This window comes from Lissotriton vulgaris, chromosome 2_1 (genome assembly GCF_964263255.1).
Source record: "Lissotriton vulgaris chromosome 2_1, aLisVul1.2, whole genome shotgun sequence".
NCBI classification, from domain to species: Eukaryota; Metazoa; Chordata; class Amphibia; order Caudata; family Salamandridae; genus Lissotriton; species Lissotriton vulgaris.
Genome location: NC_141687.1, coordinates 1983724932 through 1983746647, shown reverse-complemented (window position 1 = coordinate 1983746647; position 21716 = coordinate 1983724932). Strand labels below are relative to the sequence as shown.

The following is a 21716-nucleotide window of genomic DNA, read 5'->3' as shown; positions in this document are numbered from 1 at the left end:
TATATAAAGTAATGCCCTGAAAACATTAAGGTGTTTTTAAAAGGTTTGGGAAAGGCCCAACCCCAAGACATTGAGGCTTGATGGTCGAGAAGGTCAGTGTGATTATCTTCCAGGTTTTCAGTCTCAAAGAGTACACAGCTAGTCCCGAAAAAAGCTACAAACACATCTGTTTGGTCTTAGAGCTCTTCCTGGACAAGGCCATACTTGATGGCGGAAAGAAACTAATTTAGGGCGGAGTCGGTGCTCATGCACATTGCAGACCAAGGGAGGAGTCTCAATACATCCTGTGACTTTAAACTTCTTTGAAGAAAAACAAGCTGTAATGTCCAAGCTCAAAACAAGATGGCAGATGTATGTAGAGCATGGCTATCTACAGCCACACATCCTACAAATGCATTAGTTCCCGCCACAGGGCACTCCAGTACTTAAATATGGCCACTGTGTAACTGGGGACAAAGTATCTAGCCACCAAGAGATTTCAAGTTTGTAAACCTATAGCACTTTTATACTCCTCAATTCCTATTTTACATAATGTCATGACAATGTGATACCAAGACTTCAGCAGTTGCTACTAGGCCCAAAGAGATGCGAAGCAGGACCACACTAAAATGCAGACAAGTTTTTAATGGGCCTCTTCTCTTTATATCAAAACCTTTAATCAAAACCTCTTTAATAACACTGTAAGGGAATACCATGGGAGAGCAGTAGCAGCAGAGAGCTGCCAAGTACAACATTAGATACAGAGAAAGAAAGTGAAAATAGACCAAACAGGAAATGGAGATTAAATCTGAGTGGGTTGGAGAGAACAATAAGAAAGAAAAAAGGGGGGGGGTGAGGGGTAGAAAAAGATGGTATGCAGCTTTTATGCCTCATCATTCCTGCTGACGGGCTCTGCATCACACCAGGTAAATAAACAACATGGCAGGTGGTGAAATACTCATCAGCAGTGTGGGAAGAGGAGCAGGGGCACCAGATCTGGGGGGGACCGCAGTAAATAAATAATACCTGTAGGAAGCTGGCTCTGTATATACTATACCAAAGTGAGTTATTGTGTGCACAGAGTTCAGTGGAACCACGAAGATAGGCAGAGGAAAAAGTAGATACCACCTTACTCTCGATTTGTGGTAGTGTGGTGGAGCAGTAAGGCTGTATCAGAGGGTAGTGTTAAGCATTTGTTGTACACACTTAATCAGCAAATGATATCACACACTCAAAGACTGAACTTCGGACCAATTGGTTTTGTATAAACATATTCTTTTAGATATTTTATTTTCTAGAACCAAGCAAGCCTGGCGCAAGTAAGCAATAAATACTTTACAGTAGTAATGCAGTTTGTAAACAGTTTGAATTGCAATTGTATATGCACTTTGTTTGGATTACAGTAGAGTTACTGATAAAGCAATGCTTTGAGAATACAGTACATATACTTTGTATAGGTTTTTTAGTAATGTAATGTAATGTATTGGCATTTATATAGCGCACTACTTACCCGTAGGGTCCCAAGGCGCTTCAACCGCTGCGAAACCCTTCCTGGCTTCCCTGAGAGATGGTCCCTTAATGGGCATCTCCAGGGTGAGACCAGGCATCCCCGGCGGTCTGGTGGGGCCGTTAGTGAAGATGAGGCAAGCTAATGCCCAGAGTTGCCGAGTGTGATCGCTGATCAGAGTGGGCACCGAGGCGAGAGAATTATCGAGTCCGCTGACCCTGGTCCAGAAACCTGCCGCGCCGGGAATCGAACCCTGGTCCCGGGCCGTCCTCTGCTCTCGGGTCTGCCGCCTCTAACCAGTGAGCCACACTACTTCACTCACTAGTAGAATATCAAGTAGATTACTTTACAGATTACTTTTCTTACACAGTGCAGTACACCTCGATACTGCAATGGGTCATTTCCTGTAAACAGGTAAGTAAAGGCGTTTTTGTTATTTAGTTACAGTTTTGAAGGTTTTCATAGATTTTCAAACTCCACACAGAAACTTTTCACAGAAAAACAGTCAATGTTATCCTATAGAGGAAAATAGGGATATCGGTTAACAGGTAATTACTTTTTTGTGGGAGTTGGTATTCTGGGGTTAGACTCAGGGGTCTCCCAGGGTCAAGGATGCACTCTTGTTACACCCTCAGCGGCACTAGGGCGGCCTGGTGCCGAGTGCTGAGGCCCAGTGTTATCCAATGGAGGATAGGGGGCCTCAAGTTGGTGGCTGCATACGAGCAGACCACTGGGTTCTGGGAACAAAGCTCCTGGACCTAAGCTCAGGGCAAATGGGGGTTCAATCCAGCACAAAAGGTGTACCCTCAGCAGCACTTTGGCGGCCGGGTGCAGAATGCTGTTTTGGCGTCGACGCCCTGTAGCTTTCAATGGGGAGTGTCCGGTTTGCAAACACAATGCAGGCTTGGGGACGAAGGTCTTCTGGGTTCGACCACCATATGGAGAGGTAAGTTGGGATGCTGGGGGTTGGTTAGGCACCGTCGGTTGGACCACCCAAGGCTGTGGGGTGTCGGGTGCAGGGGTGTCTTTTAGGGTCGGATCTTCTAACTAGGTCCTGGTTGCGGTTGGGGAACCTTCCGGTTTGAGGCTACAGGTGTCGGATGGAGGCTTAAGGCAGGTCAGGGATCACCGGGCTCGGATCAGGATTGCTAGGGAGACCTTCTCTTGGTGTTGGACCACATAGGCAGTAAGCAGCGGGTGCAGAGTGGTGCAGACTCATGGATCCTGCCGGAGCTGGAGTCTGTTGGTGAACAAATCCGGTGTTCACGGGAGACAGGGTTTTTTCTTTTGAAGGCAGGGCAGGTCCTCGGGGTTCTTGAGGCTGCTGGCTGAGGACACACCAGGGTTTCCCTTTTGCAGGTTCGAGGTGGGGACAGGCCGGTAGGGCTGGGGCCAAGTCAGTAGGTGTCCTCCTTTTGTTAGCTTCGGCATGGCTGTTCGGTCCTTATTCATCTTTTCTTCTTCTGGTTTCTTGTCTGAGGAACCAAGGTTCGGGGTGCACCCTAAATACTAGATTTAGGGGTGTTACAGGATAGTAAAGGTTTGGACCAATGGGTACCTTCCTTGGGGTGGGTACACCCCTTATTATGCCATCCTCTAGTGGAAGGGGACATATGCTTCCCTCTGGTTAGCTGGGTCCCCCCATCTGCAAGATGGTGGGGACTGAGAGTTGTGCTTCACCTCGCCTCCCCACCTGACGGGTGGAGTTGGCAGAGGTTGGCACACCCCTCTTCCCAAAGTAGGGTCAGAACCAGTGGGGACCCGTTGCTGAAAGCAGCAAGTGGCCTGGGGAAGCTCACAAAGGCAGCAAGCCTTTGAAGCTTCCCCTTTGTGGACCCTACCCATCCTGGGGGAGGTGGCTTTGCATCTCATCCCAGGATGTGCATTGTTTCAGGCTCCAGAGAGCAGCAGGCTCTTGACCCAGGGGTTCAGAAACATGTCTGGTGGTGGCAGCTGAAAGCAGCCACTCAGCCTGTACACTAGTGGTAGGTCGTTTTCAGGAGGTATCTCTAAGATGCCCTCTGTGTGCATTTTTCATTAAATCCCACACTGGCATCAGTGTGGGTTTAATGTGCTGAGAAGTTTCATACCAAACTTCTCAGTTTTCAGTGCAGCCATTATGGTGCCATGGAGTTCGTAATGACAAACTCCCAGCACCATATACTCTTAATGGCAGCACTTCACTTACAATGTCTAAGAATGGCCTTAGACACTGTAGGGCTACAGGGCTCATGCACCTGTATCCTCACCACTGGTACAGGGCGCCCAGCTAGAGGGGTGACTGATGTATGGCAGGGCAGTGAGCTGTAGGCATGGCACACAGGGATGTGTGCCATGTCGACTCTTCTCTTTGTTCTGCACCAAGACACGCAGCCTGCAAAGGCAGTGTGTGAGTATAAAGGTACATGACCTCTAAGGGAGGCACAAAAAGTGCTGCAGCCCTAAGAGGCCTTCACTGGTCACAGTGCCCTGGGTACCTGTGGTACCATTTACCAGGGGTCGCCTTGTGGCCAGAGATGCAAATTGGGTTTGGGTTTCAATGCAGTTTTAGGTAAAGAACATATGACCGGGGTTCCTGATTAGCAGTAGCCCAGGACACAACTCAGTCAAAGCACATCTGCAGTTCAGCACAAAGTGGGGGCAGCCATGCAGAAAGAGGGCACTTTCTCAGAATACCAAAGGGGCAACTGTCACAGGAAAAGAAAATGTGACTAGAGCACACCTATGTTTGCCCTGTGGTGAAAAATCAGCAAATCAAACAAGACAGATGTGGAGAGAGAAATGCAGAAGTAGAAAGAACTGAAGGGTGAAAGAAAGGGTGAAAGCATGGGTAAAGGTAGAAAAAGGTAGAAGGAAGGAAGGGTGAAGGGACTACATGGAATAAGGAAGAGTGTAAGCAAAGAAGGGAGGGTGGAAGAAAGGATCGAGAAAGGAAGGTTTTGGAAGGAAAAGTAGGTAGAAGGAAGATTGAGGGAATGGAAGGATGAAAGATAGATATATACTGAAGGGTGCGGAACAGTGATGGTTGTAAGGATGCATCAATACAAGGGGAAAAAGATAGATGAAAGGATGGGTGTTAGAGTGCGGGAATGGTAGGTTAACAAAAGGAATGAAAAGATGGATAGAAGGGTGAAAGAATGAAGAAAGAGGAAACAAATCAAAACATTGAAAATGGATAGATTGAATGGTGAGTGGAGAGATGGACAGACATGTGAAAGAAGGAATGGAAGGGTGAGAGGAGGGATATAGGGTTAAGATGGATTGGGGGAATGCCTCAGCAGAACGCTAATTCCAGCCATCAGTCTTCAGTCAACTCGCAAAGAAATTGTTAGAACAGCACCCTTGATTCACTTCCTATTACCCAATTAGGCTACAAGTATCATATTGCAATGGTATGCCTGGGAAAGGCTAGCATTCAAAAGCACAGTGTTTTTGTAACATTAACCATATTGTTGCACCTGCACAAGGAAACGCTTTTTGTTTACACACATGCTAAATGTAATAGAAATGTATACATTTGTTCTATTCGATTTATTGCTTAAATGGTTATGGCTGAAACAGAAAACAGTTTGTTAATGGTTACACATGATGAACTGAATATACAATAGAAACCTTTCAAGATTAAGATTAATGAACATAACCAAAGCCCTGATTATTATTGTAAAAATGTTATTTTCCATTCACATCAAAAATCACTGTGGAACTTGGCAACCATGTGTTAAATGTTTATGATACAAATACAATATGTTCCAATGAACTTTACATCTGTAAAAGAGGTAATCTCAGGTTTATGGAAAGGAAAGGAACTGCCACCAAGTAAAAAGGCTGGCTGTGCCTGAATGCAAATATACAAACACCAATCCTACAAAGAACCTTAGATAATATACATCGGTTGAAACTAGGCTGAATGATCAATTATGAACATCTCTCAAAATAGTTTCAAGATGAAACAAAAGAAAATCATCAAAACAGAGGATTTGTTTGCTCTACACTACCTTCTTCTTCACTCGAGGCCTTTGGCTGCCCACGAGGCAGATACGTCAACTGCACTTTCCTGTTAATGCCAGAAAAATGCCCATACCTGTAAGCAAAATAAAGACAAGAGGTGTCAAGGTTTATGATTTTACTAGGTCATCTTTAGAAGCACATTATGTATAGATGTTGCTTTTGACCAACAGATTTGCCCCATCAACCACTAAAGTAACAAAGTGGTGTTTTTTCCAAATGCAATCCCTACTTAAAATGAATGTAATATAGAAAAACGGCTGTTGATGATACAGTCGTCAAAAGTAAGGTAGCTGAGTGAATGAATATATTAGGTGAAGAGATCGGTCTACAGACTGTGGGACACAAGTTTGACTCCAAGAAGATAAATTGTCTTTCTCTCATCATTTATCAGTATGTTAACATGACTTTGGTGACTCATGGGAAGGAATAGTCATCCGCATGGTAATGAATAGACGTCCCCCCTGACTTGAGTGCCTCAACTGTACTGATCGCTGAATGCCTAATGCTGACTTTTATTCTCATAGGCAAACATGGATTGTGCATGTGCCATGACATAGGCCAGTCCCACAGATTGCAGTCTTTTTAGCAGGGCCGTACTGGGAACCAAAACCGGCCCTGTCAAAGTGCTCGGCCGGCACCCACCCTCCCCCGAGGGGGTTGGGGGTGCGACCGCGCTCTTTGGCAGGGCGGTTTCGGCCGATTTTGTTCCAGGGCGTTTTCGCTGCAAAAACGGCCCTGCTACAAAAACGGCCCCCAGGGGCCCAAAACCGGCCCCCACCCTTGCGGCGCACCGGGGGATTGCCCGGTGCCCGCAACGGCCAGTCCGGGCCTGCTTTTTAGCCTGGGCGAGGTGCTCAAAGAACCACCCTCACAGAGGTGGAAAGCTACTGCCTTCACCTCGAGCTAAGCAGCACGAGTGCGGTGGTGGCAACATACTGTGTAATGCTCAGTATGAGTGTGCAGGTCCTTTTAGGTCTAGCCTAGACAGTGCTTGTGCTGTCAGGCCATCTGCTGTATGTACTTTGTGGGGGTCTGACTCCTCCCAAGCTTTGGATTTGCTTTTGTGTGTGCCGTTTAAAAATTGTAGCTTGCAAATGCCTAATGGTGGGCGTATGTCACATCTTTTTTCGAAAGTTCACTCCCATGAAGTATTGCAGCAGGAGCGAGCAACAGCACTGGTGGCTGCTGTGACAGGATGCACGCTTTGCTCTGACAGCTCTCCTCTCCATGCATTTGTATCTGTGTAGCTAGAACACCAAGCGCTCATGTTAGTCGCTCTTAGCTTCTGGCCATACCATCATTTTTTAAAAATATGTTACATTATTACAACACCTCCTGCTCAATTAGTTTCTTTCTGCCCTCGATGCTCTGCACACACCTTCAATTGTTAACTTCCCACTCCATTAGTTCTGCTCCCACCTGGCCTCTCTCCTATTCGTCGTAAGATGCGGTGCCTCAGTTTAACAAAGCACTGCACCCCATGGTGCCATGGTCTGGGCACCGGCTGAACCGGAGGGTGGCGGAAAATACATTTATTTCGATGCATGCTAAATCCTGACGTCTCAAACAATACCATGCACTTGTTTGCAGTTAGCATTGTGAAATATGGGGGTCTTACAGCTTGGGTGGAGCTCGTTTTCACCTTTGCTCTGCGTCTGGCTCCCACCAATTCTCTCTCCTCCCAGTGCTCGTATCACCTACGGCCCCTCTAAAGGTGGTTACTAGACATAACAAAGCTTGGCATAGCCTGCACCATTCCAGCGAGCCTCTGCCCTGGGCGAGCTGCAGAGTCTCGGGGTCACTTCTTGCCTGCCCATCGCCAGAGGGACCCTCCAGTGGCTTAGACCCTGTTCACTGCTCCTACGGTGGGTGGGGCGGAGGAGCCAGCCTCGGCTGCAGTTGGACCCACCATCCACACACGACTGACATGCACACTAAACTGCTGTTCTTTTCCTGCCCTGGAGCCACACATTCCACCGCATTGCATGAACAGTGACCCGTGGAGTCACCCAGCACACATGTGTGCTCCTGGCAAGACGTCTTTTCCTCGACCCTCCTAAGTGTCTATCATAGTCTATGTCCTCAGGCATCGCCTAAGTCTTCGCACCCATCTCTCCCCCGCACACCATCCCACACAGTCCCCAACCACGCCCAAAAACATCTGAACCTGGGTCTGCCCCAGTTCATCTCTCTCTGAGTCTGTCTCTTCTGTTATCCCAGGACTCGAGATAAGGCTCCCCTCCCCATGAGTCATTCCCCCTGCCCTCCCTACCAGAGTCCCTTTCTGCATCCCTTCCCCCTTCTCCAGCAAAACCTTTGTAAACTTTCAGGTGAGTTTTGCCCCCCTCTCTTCACCCTGGCCCCTCCTACCTGTCCATCGGCCATCCTGCGGCCTGGTGCTGTAGTCATGGCTAACTCTTGCATCTGCTCTTGCTGGCTGTCTCTTCTTGCAAAACTGTCCTCGTCTGTTTTGATTGCACTCTAGATTCCATCCTGCTGTCGACCTGTTTCCCCCTCACACTACCTGTCCCTCCCTTGCCCCTAGTGTCTTGCAGTTACTCTCAATGTCCTGGTCATTTTCCCACTCTTACTAGCCTTCTCTCGCATATCCTCACTCTGGCTGTCTCTTATGTACCTTCATACGGTTTCTTGCTTTAATTCTAACTGATTTTCTGTTCTTTCGGCCTTTCTGTCTCCCTCCCATCACACTGGATCTCTCTTGCTTGCAAGCTGACAGTCACTTGTGTGTCCTCTCATGACTGTACTCTGCCTTTTCGGTATCTTTTCCCCCCTCGCCCTACCGGTCTCTCACTTACCCTCAGTGTTTGTCAATTACTCTCTTGCTCTCTGAGTCCTTCTCACTTTCTCACTAGCCGCCTCTTGCATACCCTCACTTTGGCTGTTTCTTAAGTACCTTCAGACTATCTCTTGCTCAGTGTCTCTACTTTCGGTCTTCCTACCCTCACTGGATCTCTCTTGTTTGCAAGCTGACCATCTTTCATGTGTCCTCTCATGACTGTACTCTGCCCTTTCCGTCTCTTCCCCAACACACTAACACGGGTGCCACAAAGGTCTAGCACGCGGTGTTTACGCACTGCTTACAGGTTTTGTAACACATAATTCAAAGGCATTATCATTTACAATGCCAATAGCGCAAAATCTCACAAATGCGAGACCTATTGCATTGCAAATGCTTTAACCTGTGTCACTGGAGTAAGGCCTACAGGCTTGCTCACTCAAAGTTCCACCGCTGTGACCTTAACTAAGCCCCTTGGCCTACATCAGGTTGATGTGGATTGCAGCGTAGAAGTGGGGTATCTGTTCTGGGCGTATGTGTGCCTGAGAAGGGTACAATACAGGGATAAATGCAGTACTGTGCAGTGCGTGCAGGAAGAATGCATGTGCTGGTTTTGTGTGTGCCTTTGAATGGTACAATACCTGAAGGTTGTAGAGCCATGCAGTGCATGCATGTTCAATGTATGTGTGCCTGTGAGTGGTACAGTACATAAGTTAGAATAGTTAAAATGCTTCAGCTGGACTGTCAGTCATGTAATGTCCTCTGCTGTGAAACCGAAGTACGGCAGACAGGTAAACAAGCTTTCCTGACAGGGTGCCTGCTTGTCTGAAAGAAATGCAAATGTGCTCTACGAGTTATTCTGCAAATGTAAGGGGTAATAGGCAAATATGTAGGATGCTTGGGAGCTGGTACTGGCTTTAATTGATCGAATCACTAGAAGATTTGTGATGACAAAGATATTATTTGAGTGGTAGTGCAAAGAGTTAACAACTGAGCTGTAAATAAATAAGTTACTAACCTTCTGTAACACCTTATCTGGTAGAGACAAGCTCTAGCCACAGGTTGCTTACCTTAGAATTACCCCCAGGTGCCAGACTAGATCCGGAAAACCTTTCTACAACAGTACCTCTGCGAGTTAGTACAGGGCGTTAACCGACTCCATAACGTGATGTCACTGACAATGTCATGAGTGATGTAATATGTGAGGTCATAGGCAGTGTACTGTGGAGACACAAGTTATAGTTAGCTCAGCTAACTATAGCTGCTGGTTTTGTACGAGTGAAATGTCAGCCTAACTACAAGGTCCCTGTAACCTTTGTTTTTTTCCAGTGAATTTCTAAGGTTTTTTTCATTCTACTTCCTATCTATAACCCCCTTGTAACCTTTGGGTTTTTCTGTACATTTCTAAGATTTTTTTAATGCTAATTCCTAACTATAACGTCCCTGTAACCTTTGGTGTTTTAAGTGAATTTCTAAGGTTTTTTTAAAATTCCATTTCTTAATTGTTACGTCAATTTTGTTTAAGTGAGCCTCTAAGATTTTCGTATTTTATTTCTATAATTTAATATTGTATATTATATTTATATTATATATCACTCATTCTTTGATTTGGTATGTGTTTATCAGAAAGTACATTATAACTTGTTTTATTTTTAAGAATTGTTTGAGTCAGCACAACATTGTCGCATTTACTGTGGAGAATCTGTGATCTGCAAATGTATTTCACATACTGAAAAATACAATTAGACATTTTCTAAATAACATTTAAGTCTAAATATTTTGTAAGATATTGTTTTTAATTTTCTTTCTATGATCAATTTAGGAGAAATCCACTTCTACAAAAAAAAAGTATATTCTAGACTACTTACGTCATTGTGGTGCCGTCGGTAGTCACGAAGAGTGTGTGGTTTGTACAAAGTGTAGAACATATATATAGACACATTCTACAGTATATTTAACAGTAGAGCTTTATTAGTGTACTTTTCAAACTCATATTTTGTAGTGAGTTTTAGAAAAATAGTCTACAAACACTATTTTAAGTTTTTGCAGAGAAGCCGGGCATCACAACAACGTTCGTATTCGCGGAAATCACTTATTTTTCAGAAACTCTAAAACATATATATACAGATTTTTCTATTGATGTTTGACACTAGTCTTAGCTGTAGCTGTCTGTACACACTCAACACAAAGGCTCTTGTCAGAGCCACCCAAGAGACCAACATTTTGCTCATTTTCTTGTCCATTTTTTTTTTTTAATCTTTGAAATTTGCGATGACGTCACGATGATCTCGCTAACGCCATAAAATCACAAAACAAAAGCAGACATTCAATGACCACCACCACATTAAAAAATGTTACCTTAAAAAAAACATTCTATTACAATACATACATTACTAACCTCAGCACTGCGTTAAAAAGGTATTTGTACACATATTTTTCTAGTAAGTTTTAAAGAAACTGTTTAAACCCTACTCCTCATTTTCGCGATTACACCAAGTGTTGTGACGATTGTGCCTTTTTTAGGGGTTGCAAAATACATATATGCACACATTTTACAGTAATTTAGACACTAGGGGTTTGTTACTGTACTGTTTAAACTCATTTTTGTATCGAGTTTGTATAAAAACATCCATTTAAACTGATTTTTCTTTTTTCGTAGTGACGCCAGGCATTGCGATGATATCAGCAGCCGAGATCACTGCGAATATGTTGTGAAATGACAAAACAAATGCAGACATTCAATAGCTACCACCACATTCAAAACTTATAACTGCAACATGGATTATAAACAACACAATAAACACATTACAGTCTAAATGACTGCATAATAGCATGTACAACTCCCTTCATAGCTCTTTAACACAGTGCATAACATTTTCAGTGTTATCTATGACTACATGCATCACTGTATCACTAAGTCTCTCATTCACTGTTTACGTATTTGAGAGGATCTGTGCATCAGTCTATCAATACTTCTGTATCTAAATGTGTGACTGCCTCAGTGCATTTATGAGTGGGTGCATCATTATCACAATGGGTCTGTGATTGAGGCGTAAGTATCTCACTCAATCTGTGAGTAGGTGCATGAGTGCATTTGTAAGTATATGACTGTCTGACTGGTTCTGTAAGTGGATACATGAGTGTCTAAGTGGGTGTCTGAGTGGGTGCATGAGTCTCTCAGTGGATCTATGACTGGCAGCGTGTGTGTCTGCGTGTCAGATGGTTCAGTCAGTGAGTGCATGGGTTTCGGAGTATGACTGTGAGTAGGTACATGAGTCTCTGAGTGTTTAACTGACTGGCTGTATAAGTCTATGAGTGGCTGTGTGAATGAGTGTGTGAGTGTCTCAGTGGGTCCGTGAGTGGAAGTAGGAGTGTCTTAGTGGGTCCGTGGGTGGATGTAGGAGTGTCTGAGTGGATCTGTGAGTGGGTATATGAGTGTCTCAATGGGTCTATGAGTGAGAGCATAAGTCTCTGAGTGGGGGAGTTAATGGGTGCATGCATGAGTGTCTGAGTGGGTCTGTGACTGGGAAGGCGAGTGTCTGGGTGGGTCTGTAAGTGGATGCATGAGCCTTTACTGGCAAAAAGTAACAGTAGCTGTGCATCGGGCAGAAACAAATTAAAGCAGACCATGCAGAGGCATAGCAGAGAAAGGTTAAGAAAAGTAGGCAACACGCACCAAGATACAGACACGGCACGTCGACAAGGGACTTAAGAGAGCAGAGAAGGGACAGAATCCCGTTTTGCCTGTGCATAGCGAGAACCAGCACAAGAAAATCAAGCGTGTGAGGAGAGAAAAGAAGAAACACCATCTAAGTGAGGGCTAGAGAATGCATCTGAAGCGAATAACCATGCCACTTTTCTTGCATCTGCTAGGGAAGAAAGGAACCAGATAAAGAGGAGGGAAGAACCCCATGGCCAGTGCGGAGAAACTCAACAGCAAGAAGGGTGGGGGACAGGAGGAATAAGGCCCCCGTGCACCATCTTCGGACTTGCACCGTTGCACCAAAGCACAGCATGTGAAGCCCCCCATAAGGAACAGATGGAGGAATAGCTGCAAGGCATACAGACAAAGTACCCTGTAGCACAGGGGGCAAGGCAACTTTGCATCTGCACAATTTCATGAAAATACCCAATGAGAACTTGAGTAAAAAAGCAAAAGAACACTGCACCACTGGTGTAGAAACCCAACAGAGCCAAGAAACAAGATGCTTTTAAAAAAAAGTAACCAGGGACCGCAACCAGTCATCGACAGATAAAGAGAGCAAGAAAGGAAAGTCCTTGCTGGGGCAGGAGCACCACAACCGATGCCACTCAGAGGCGACAGATGAAATAAAGAAACCAACAGGCACCACCCTATAACGGCTCACACAGAAAGAAAATCAAGGAGACCATCTCTGCCCAGACTGAATACGGGTTAAGAAGAAGACGGTATAGAAAGCAGGGATTAAGATTTCATTCTTCTACGAATATTCCGAAAAAGGCGTAAACGGAAGTCAGCTTGAGAGACAAACCGATATTGACCATCGAAAGGCATGTCCATCAAGGCGAACTGAACAGCCTCAGAGAAATCAGAGGTGTGCAGCCAGCCACACTGGCGAAGAGCTACCGAGAGAGCCATGGCTCGTCTGACAAAATTTGTGGTATCTAAGCCACAATGAATCAGCAATTTAGCCGCCTGACTGCCATCCGAGACCAGCTGAGTAAGAGTGTCCCAAATGTCATCAGGGACGGAAGAAGAAGGTGCGAGAGACTGAATTCCACAACATGTGAGATAAATGGCCCAAAACCCATGCAATATTAAGGGACTGCACAGAACATCTAGACTTTTAGCCTCTGTCTGGAGGGACGCCAGGCACAGCGCTGATGTCGGGGAAGGCTGTAACAGCCTGAACCACAAAGCTGTGTGGAGTAGGCTGTCGGAAAATGCAGAGAGGGTTCGCCAGGGGCAGGATGGTGCCTATGAGCAATAGACCGATCCATGGAAGCCCTTAAAACTGGTTTAGCCCAAGTGCCCAACAGAATATCAAAGAGGGTTACATTGAAGGGGAAAACATGTTCAGTCCTCATTTGACCCCGGTAAAGCACCCCAGGTAGGGGATCAATGCCCACCTTCACAGAAGAAGCTGCAGCCCCAGAACCAAAGCAAAACTCTGTAAAAGCGCAGCAAAAGCTGAGCTAGCCTCTGAAGCAAGGCTAGGACGAGAAAACAGCTCAGAGGATTGGGGAGGAGAAAACAGCTCAGAGGACGGGGAAGATTCAAGGCCACTAGCCTCACCAAGGTCAGACACCCAATGAAACTCCAGAGGAGGTAGAGGAATGTCAGTTATGTCATCACCGATATCACTAAAATACCTGTGTCACAAGGGGAAAAAAACAGGAGGCTCCTCTAAAAGCAGAGGACGGTAGCCTGATAACTGTTCCATTGACACCACTTCTGCAGTCTAAGAGGCGACACCTCTGCGTTGGAGAGGAGACACAAAGTAGGGGTGATCGGCGCTATCGACGTTGATGGTGGCACCGGCAGATCCAACACTGGTGTCACAGTTGGGATACTTTGGAACATGGCGACCCGGGAGAAAACTGATCAGTTCAGACACAACTACCAGATAGCACCGAGTTATCCGCTCCAAGAAGATGCCGGGCTTACTGCAATTGATATACCGCCGCAGGCGCAACCTCTTCAATATGCTACGCGCTAACTACACTTCTGGGACACATACGGACAAAATCATTGACATTGTGTTTAACTGAAAATTCGCCTAGGATTACATTTCGCTTTTTGTGCATTACATCGAGGAATTGTCACAATAGGTCAAGGACCCTGCCGGGTCGGAATTATCACAGGTGGAGCGACTACCTCTCTCGCCTTAACTTCGAATACAGCCCTGAGGAGTCGCTGAAACACTTTTCCAAATGCGATGAAACACGTGTCGGCTGGCTGGTTCAAAAATCATTAAAAAAGTGAGCTGTAGTGACATATTGCAAGAATATCTTGTTTATTTCTGTTTGCTTTGTTCTGATGTATTATGTGTCTACACTGACACGACTGTTTATTATTTCAATGTTGTGTGCATAAGGTATTCCTGTTGATTCAGTTCCTGTATGTCGGGTTTCCTCTGACATACTTTTGAGCGGTTAGAGGGTCTTTCCGCTCGCCAGTTGCACCACAGTACCATTTTTTGCTTAAATACTCATTGTGTCCACTTTTAGTTGAGCGCCCAACATCACTCTGTAACTTAAAAACCCTTTCTCTTGTGATTAGAAAGTAAATGACCCACAAAGGGTAACTTTCCTGCAAGAGACTTGGCTGGAGAATGAGATACATATTAATGGTTTTAAAACCTACCACTCACAAGAAGTTATTTCGGTTTGTGGTAGAAATAAGGGTGAGCTGTGTACCTATGAATCTAATTGTATTAATGTTGATAAGATACTTTTTAAAGTCTCGGCCACCTATTATCAGATTGTACTGCTGCACGAGGACAAGAAGCACTCTGTGTCTCTGTTAAATGTTTACAATAATATCGCTAAAGAGCAGGCGGGGTGAGTGTTGAGTAAATTACAAACTGATATTTCTAAACTGCAAGAAAGCTCCCTTAAAGACATGTGTATTATTTGTGGTGGGGACTTTAATCACGTTCTGTGTCAATATGCCATGCGGGGCATTTGTGACCTAAACATTAAAAGAGGTGTTGAATACGCTCCTTTCCCACATACAACATCTGTGGACTTGTTTATCACCCTTGTCTTTCAGTTTGATCTGGGGTTCGGTAATGATCAATGCACCCCAACAATACCATTTAAGAGTACATTTAATGGCACAGGATGTGGTTCTATAATTGATTTTATTTTAGTCTCGAAGCGCCAACTTTGGAACCCATTCAAATGCAATGAGTGATCATTTTCCAATGAGTTTATCTTTTCTTTTATTGAGCCCTGCGTCCAGCAAGGGGGACCCAGTGGAACAATTTACCTTCAACATCTCCCTTAATGGATTTAATGGTTACTCTTTAAGCCGGGTGAAAGTTGACCCGACTCTGCTTTTTAAGCAACTAATAACGAACTGTAAAGTAGCTTTCACAGTTTGTCTTAATGAGTCCGCTGCAAATGCAGAGGTTCTGAATTCATTCTGCATGATTTCTGCAGAGATTAAGAAAACTTTAACAGTGGAATTTACGACGAAACAGCATGTATGTACTGAAGCTCATGTATATCTATGAAAAGTGCTACATAAGCAGGATCGATCCCAAAGTGAAATAAAATCAGCAAGAAGTGCCTATAGGTCTGCGCTGAAAGTACGTAAGGAGATATTAAGAGCGGATGCATGGCGGGCCTTGCATGAAGCCTGCGAGCGTAGAGCTAACAATAGCTTTTGGAAGGCGGGTAATGCACCCTTTCTAGCCTCAAGAGACTCACCATCTTTTGGAATAGCAATTAGAGGCAACATGGGTGGAGCAATTTACTACCTTATACAATGATGAGAAACAGGTCCTGAACCTTGCAGAATCGAATTCTTGTTCAGAGTTTGACCAGATGTATATGTTCCCTGTGGATTTAGGTTTTTCTCTGGATGTTATATGTGCTATAAATGCCAGTGCAGTGGGTAAAAACCCTGGCCTGGATGGAGTACCCGTGGACGTGTATAAATCTAACCTCCCGCTCTGGGGTCCTTTATTAACCTATGTTTTAACGCTTGTTGCCAGCAGAGCCATATTCCCTCTTGGTCCGAGTCGATAGTGGTCCCGATATTCAAAAAAGGGACAATCCTACATGTTACCAACTGATCTCCCGTCTGGACTCATTTCCTAAAGTAACTGGGTGTGTCATTCTAAATAGGCTGCAGACTTGGGCGGAAGATAGAAGTGTTGTCTCTAATTTGCAATATGGCTTTCGCCAGGGCTTAGGGGCCATGGAACAGAGGCTAAACCTAAGCCTTGTGATAGGTGTGAGAAAGTGATACAAAAGTGGATGATGGACGGAGCGTTTGAGCAAATCGAACACTCACCCCCAGTCAACTGATCTGGGTTTAATCCATCACCATTCTTTAGCTCACTCCGCCACCCCAGTTCAGACATGGCCATATGCAAATCAGTCTGACTCTGTGCCTCATGGGAACAGTCCAGCCTGAAATGCCAAAAACATATCCTCCCTGAACCGGAAACAAGCATCCTGGGACCGGTTTCTGGCATTTTAGCCGTCATCAGCCAGGCTAGCTTGAATCCTGTGGCAAAGTGAGCAATGGACTCACGTCTGAGCATACCCTGCCAACTTAGGGCGAACAAAGCGATACAAAAGGGGATGATGGACGAAGTGTTTGAGCAAATCAAACACTCGCCCCCAGTCAACTGATCTGGGTTCAATCCATCACCATTCTTTAGTGTGGAGTTCAAAAAAACAATGGATTTAGGCCCAGATCTCTGTACTGGGGTGAATGTATGACATTGTTCTGCATTCTGTCCATCACTGTTGTTTTTGCATTTGTCACCCAAAGTGGGACGGGTATGCTCAGACGTGAGTCCCGTGCTCTCCAAACCACTGGAGTCAAGCTATCCTGGCTGATGACGGCTGATAGCCAGAAACCGGTCCTAGGATGCTTGATTCCGGTCCAGGGAAGGCATGGCTTGGCAGTTCCGGCTGGACTGTTCCCATGATGCACAGGGTCAAGGCTGATTTGCATATGGCCATGTCTGAACTTGGGTGGTGTGGAGTGCAAAAAAACGATGTGATTTAAGCCCAGATCTCTGTACTGGGGTGAATGTATGACATTGTTCTGCATTCTGTCCATCAACTGTTTTTGCATTTGTCACCCCGAGTGGGACGGGTATGCTCAGACGTGATTCCCGTGATCTCCACACCCCTGGAGTCAAGCTATCCTGGCTGATGACGGCTGAAATGCCAGAAACCGGTCCTCGGAAGCTTGTTTCTGGTCCAGGGAAGGCATGGCTTTGCAGTTCGGACTGGACTGTTCCCATGAGGCACAGGGTCAGACTGATTTGCATATGGCCATGTCTGAACTGGGGTTGCAGAGTGGGCTAAAGAACGGTGATGGATTAAACCCAGATCTGTTGACTGGGTGTGAGTGTTTGATTGGTTCAGATGCTCCGTCCATCACCACCCCCTTTTGTACAGCTTTGTTCGCCATAAGTTGGCAGGGTATGCTCAGTTAGGCTTGCAAAGAGTTATAACCAGTTTTACTATGTTCATGGACTCAAGGGGCTTGAAGTGAAAACATCTAAAACTTACATAATGAAATGTGCCAAGAATAGTGCTACATGTCGCAATCTTTTTATTGACAACACTAAAGTAGAATGCATTAATAGCTTCCCATATTTAGGCATCCATTTTGACTATGGGGGGGTTGGTCCCCGCAGTGCTGGCGAGGAAACTGCTGTTCTCCAGGGCAACTGGTGCGAGAACTAGTACAAATCTATAAAGCCAAGCACCTTTCTACAGCCACGCATGGTGCAGGCATCTGGGACCACAAGGACGCTCAGCCGTTACAATTGATAGAGAACGCATTCACTGGATATTTACTGGCCGTTCCTTATAGTACGGCTAATTTTATTTGCCATTCTGAGCTTGGTTTGCCGTATATTTCAGATTTGAACAAAATTGAACCAATCTTGCTTTGGCATAAGTTATGGGCTTCTGCATATACCAATTTTAATTGTGATGTTAACAATTGTCTGAAGCTGTGTAAGGAGTCCTCTATCTCCTGGCTAAATTATATTAGAACATTCATGAGTGAAATTGGGCACTGAATATTTGGACAGGCCTGAAAGCATTGTAGCGATCTCGAGAAAGACATTAAAAGCAGGATGTCTAGCATATTTACAAACAATTAAACTTTCTCTAGAGATTGGTAAACCTACAGTCCTGGACAATCAGTTGATGCTACCATGCCATGGTATTCAGCCCTATCTGGTCTGTGTACCTGGGAGTTAAGACAGAATGCTGTTGTTTTCGTTTGGGGTCTTTTTATACACAAGTTTCCCAGTTACCAATGATTGGTCTAAGAACTTGGGTGCCTGTCTATGTGATGACATATCACAACAATCTATGCTGCATTTCATTTTATTTTGTAGGTTTTAGACTCTCCCAAGAAAAAGACTTATAGTTCTGATTTTAAAGAAACTTGGGTTTGAGACAATGTCGCACAGAGCTTCTAGCGTTACAAGTTTTAGAAGATGAAATGTTTATGCTGTCCATTGTCACTTATTTGAAATGTGTTATTAATTCTAGGAAAACAATGAGGAATTTGATTCCTGGTTCTTAATGATTGTAAGTTTTCTAATTTAATTGTTGTTTAGGTATATTTGTCTGCAAAATGTTTTTTAAATGTCTGTTGAAATTGTGCTTTTATGATTTAGGATTTTAAATCTAATAAAGCTATTTTGAATCGAATGCCACATTATATAGGATCTTTTAGGCAGTGATGAATGCTCACAGTTGGTATTTTGGAGTGGGGGTGAGGGGCATTTATAATATTGTCTTCTCCACCAGATAATGTTTCCAGTCAGAAAATGGCTGCACAGTATAAACTTTGATAAGGTAAAGTACTCTAAATTCTGACCTCTGGATAAATAAAACCACAGAAATGTAATGCTTTATTATTCTGATGGGAGGCACTTTCAATATTTTTTAGCTGAATTCAGGCAATACAATGGATATTGAGGGAGCAATAGTTTTCAGGGTGAGCAGTAACTTGCTAGTTATGTGGTAACCAGATCTGTGTCTTTTTAATCAAACAAATGGGTGCAGTGCAGCCATTGAAAACATAGCCACTGTTGCATAAATGCTATGATATAAACCTATCCTGGATTAACTGACCTGGTGGTAATCTCACTGGTAGGTATAGCCTCACAATCAAGAGCTCAGAGCAAAAACATTACATGGCAATGTCATTAGTAAAGAGACAGCTTTAAAGTCCTTTGAGAAATAGGGAAGAGTGAAATAACCAAAGCTAAGCAGAAGTGAATTTCAGACTATGGCTGCAATGACGAAGAAGGGCTCATCCTCAAGCTGTCTGCACATGAGAGTGAGATAATAAGTTAAACAAAGAGAAATGAAGTTCTCGGATAGGACAACAGTTCTATATGGCAGCAAGCCTGAACTGAAGTTGAAACTGAAGTGTTCCTGACACGTCGGTGTGAACTCGAGAAGCAATGGTCAAATGACCAGACACCAAACAACCACGCAGCCCTCATGAACGCCAGACGCAGACACCACCAGCTCATCAGATCCGCCAAAAGAACCTCCTTCAAGGAACGCTAGACAACAATGCACACAAAAGCAAAGAGCTCTTCAACATCGTGAAAGAACTCGCCACCCCCACCTCCAGGTCTAACAACATACCACCATCACAAGAACTCTGTGACTCCCTGGCTACCTTCTTCCACCGCAAAATCGCAGACATCTACAACAGCTTCTCAACCACGATGCAAACGACAGACACAGACACCCCTGAATCAACACCAAGGAACGCACCAACCTCATGCTCTCCTGGAATAACGTCACCGACGAAGAAACCGCGAAAATTATGAATACCGCCCACTCCGGCTCACCTTCCGACCCCTGACCCCACCACATCTTCAACAAGGCAAGCTCCATCATAGGCCCCCAACTTCGAACGATCATCAACAGCTCCTTCGAGACCTCCACCTTCCCAGAGAGCTGGAAACACACTGAAATTAAAGCCCTCCTCAAGAAACCCAAGGCAGACCCAAAGGACCTCAAAAACGTCCGACACATCTCCCTGCTCCCGGAGAAAGTCATTGAGAAGACAGCCAACAGACAACTGACCCTCTTCCTGTAGGAGAACAACGTCCTGGACTCCTCCCAATCCGGCTTTTGCAGCAACCACAGCACCAAGACCACCCTCATCGCCACCACTTAAGACATCAGGACCATACTGGATATGGGCGATACCGCGGCCCTCATCCACCTGGACCTCTCGGCCGCTTTCAACACCATCTGCCACCACACCCTTCGCACACGCCTCCACGACGCAGGGGTCCAAGGAAAAACCCTGGGCTGGCTCACCTCCTTCCTCACAGGCAGAACCCATAGAGTCCGCCTCCCCCCGATCCGATGCCACCACTATCACCTGTGGCGTACCCCAAGGATCATCCCTCAGCCCAATCCTCTTTAAGATCTACATAGCTCCGCTCGCCAACATCGGCTGAGCACACCACCTCAACATCATCTCGTACGCCAACGACACACAGCTAATTCTCTCACTAACCATGAAGGCCAGCCGCCTGAAACTGAACTCAGACAAGACGGAGGTCCTAATTCTCGGTTCCACCCCCTCCGTATGGAACGACTCCTGGTGGCCGACCGTGCTGGGAGCTGCCCCGACACCCACTAACCACACACGCAAACTGGGGTTCATCCTGGACTCCACGCTCGCCATTACCCAGCAAGTCAACACTGTCTTCTCCTCCTGCTTCAACACCCTCCGAATGCTACACAAGATCTACAGATGGATCCCCACCGAAACCAGGAGAACGGTCACCCAGGCACTCGTCAGCAGCAGGCTGGACTACGGCAATGCCCTCTACGTAGAAACCACGGCTACACTCCAGAAGAGACTCCAGCGCATACAGAACGCCTCTGCACGCCTCATCCTCGGACTCCCCCGCCACAGCCACATCACCACCCACCTACGAGACCTGCATTGGCTCCCGATCAATAAAGGATTTCTTTCAAACTCCTAACCCACGCACACAAAGCACTCCACAACGCCGGACCATCATACCTCAACAAACGACTGTCCTTCTACACCCCCAACTGCCATCTGCATTCCGCTGACCTCACCCTCGCCACTGTCCCACGCATCCGCTGAACGGCCACCGGTGGCAGATCCTTCTCCCACCTCGCCGCAAAGACATGGAATACCCTCCCCGGCCATCTACTTAAGAACCAGGACCTGCTGACCTTCAGGGGACGCCTCAAGACAAGGGTGTTCGACCAGTAGCTGCCCCCACCTTCAGCTCCTTGTGACCCTCACGGGTGAGTAGCACGCTCTACAAATGTTTTGATTGATTGATTGTGAACACGGTCAACACAAAGATCTAGAACTACTGAAGGGCTTGCATACTGCTCTCCAAGCTTGAAATTAGACAGCTAAACGTTTAAAAAGAACATATTTCCTTATGGAATGCACTTCTCATAAAACATTTCAGATATACATTAAATACTCCTCAAAGTAAGTTCTCTCTCCCATGTGTTCCTCACAGAATGAAGATCAACCCACAATCAAACTCTCAAAAGTATGGCAATCGACCAGAAAAGCACAACTGTTCATACAAGGAATCATATATAGACCAGAGCTTTTGTCTCAACAGTATTATCCTTTCAGAATCCATTACATCAGAAATGTTTTAGTAGGGAAATAATAGATGATATTCATCAGATTCACTT

At 45.4% G+C, this 21716-nt stretch overlaps 1 protein-coding gene across 9 annotated transcripts in view; it reads right to left on the bottom strand.

Moving 5' to 3' along the window:
• The window catches only part of PPIP5K1 (diphosphoinositol pentakisphosphate kinase 1), a 1319084-nt gene that overhangs the window by 652944 nt on the left and 644424 nt on the right, over positions 1–21716 (bottom strand). For all 9 annotated transcript variants that reach the window (XM_086958191.1, XM_086958195.1, XM_086958197.1 and 6 more), the window contains one exon: positions 5482–5567. In XM_086958191.1, coding sequence (XP_086814317.1) covers positions 5482–5567 — 86 coding nt within the window. The remainder of the gene's footprint in view (positions 1–5481; positions 5568–21716) is intronic.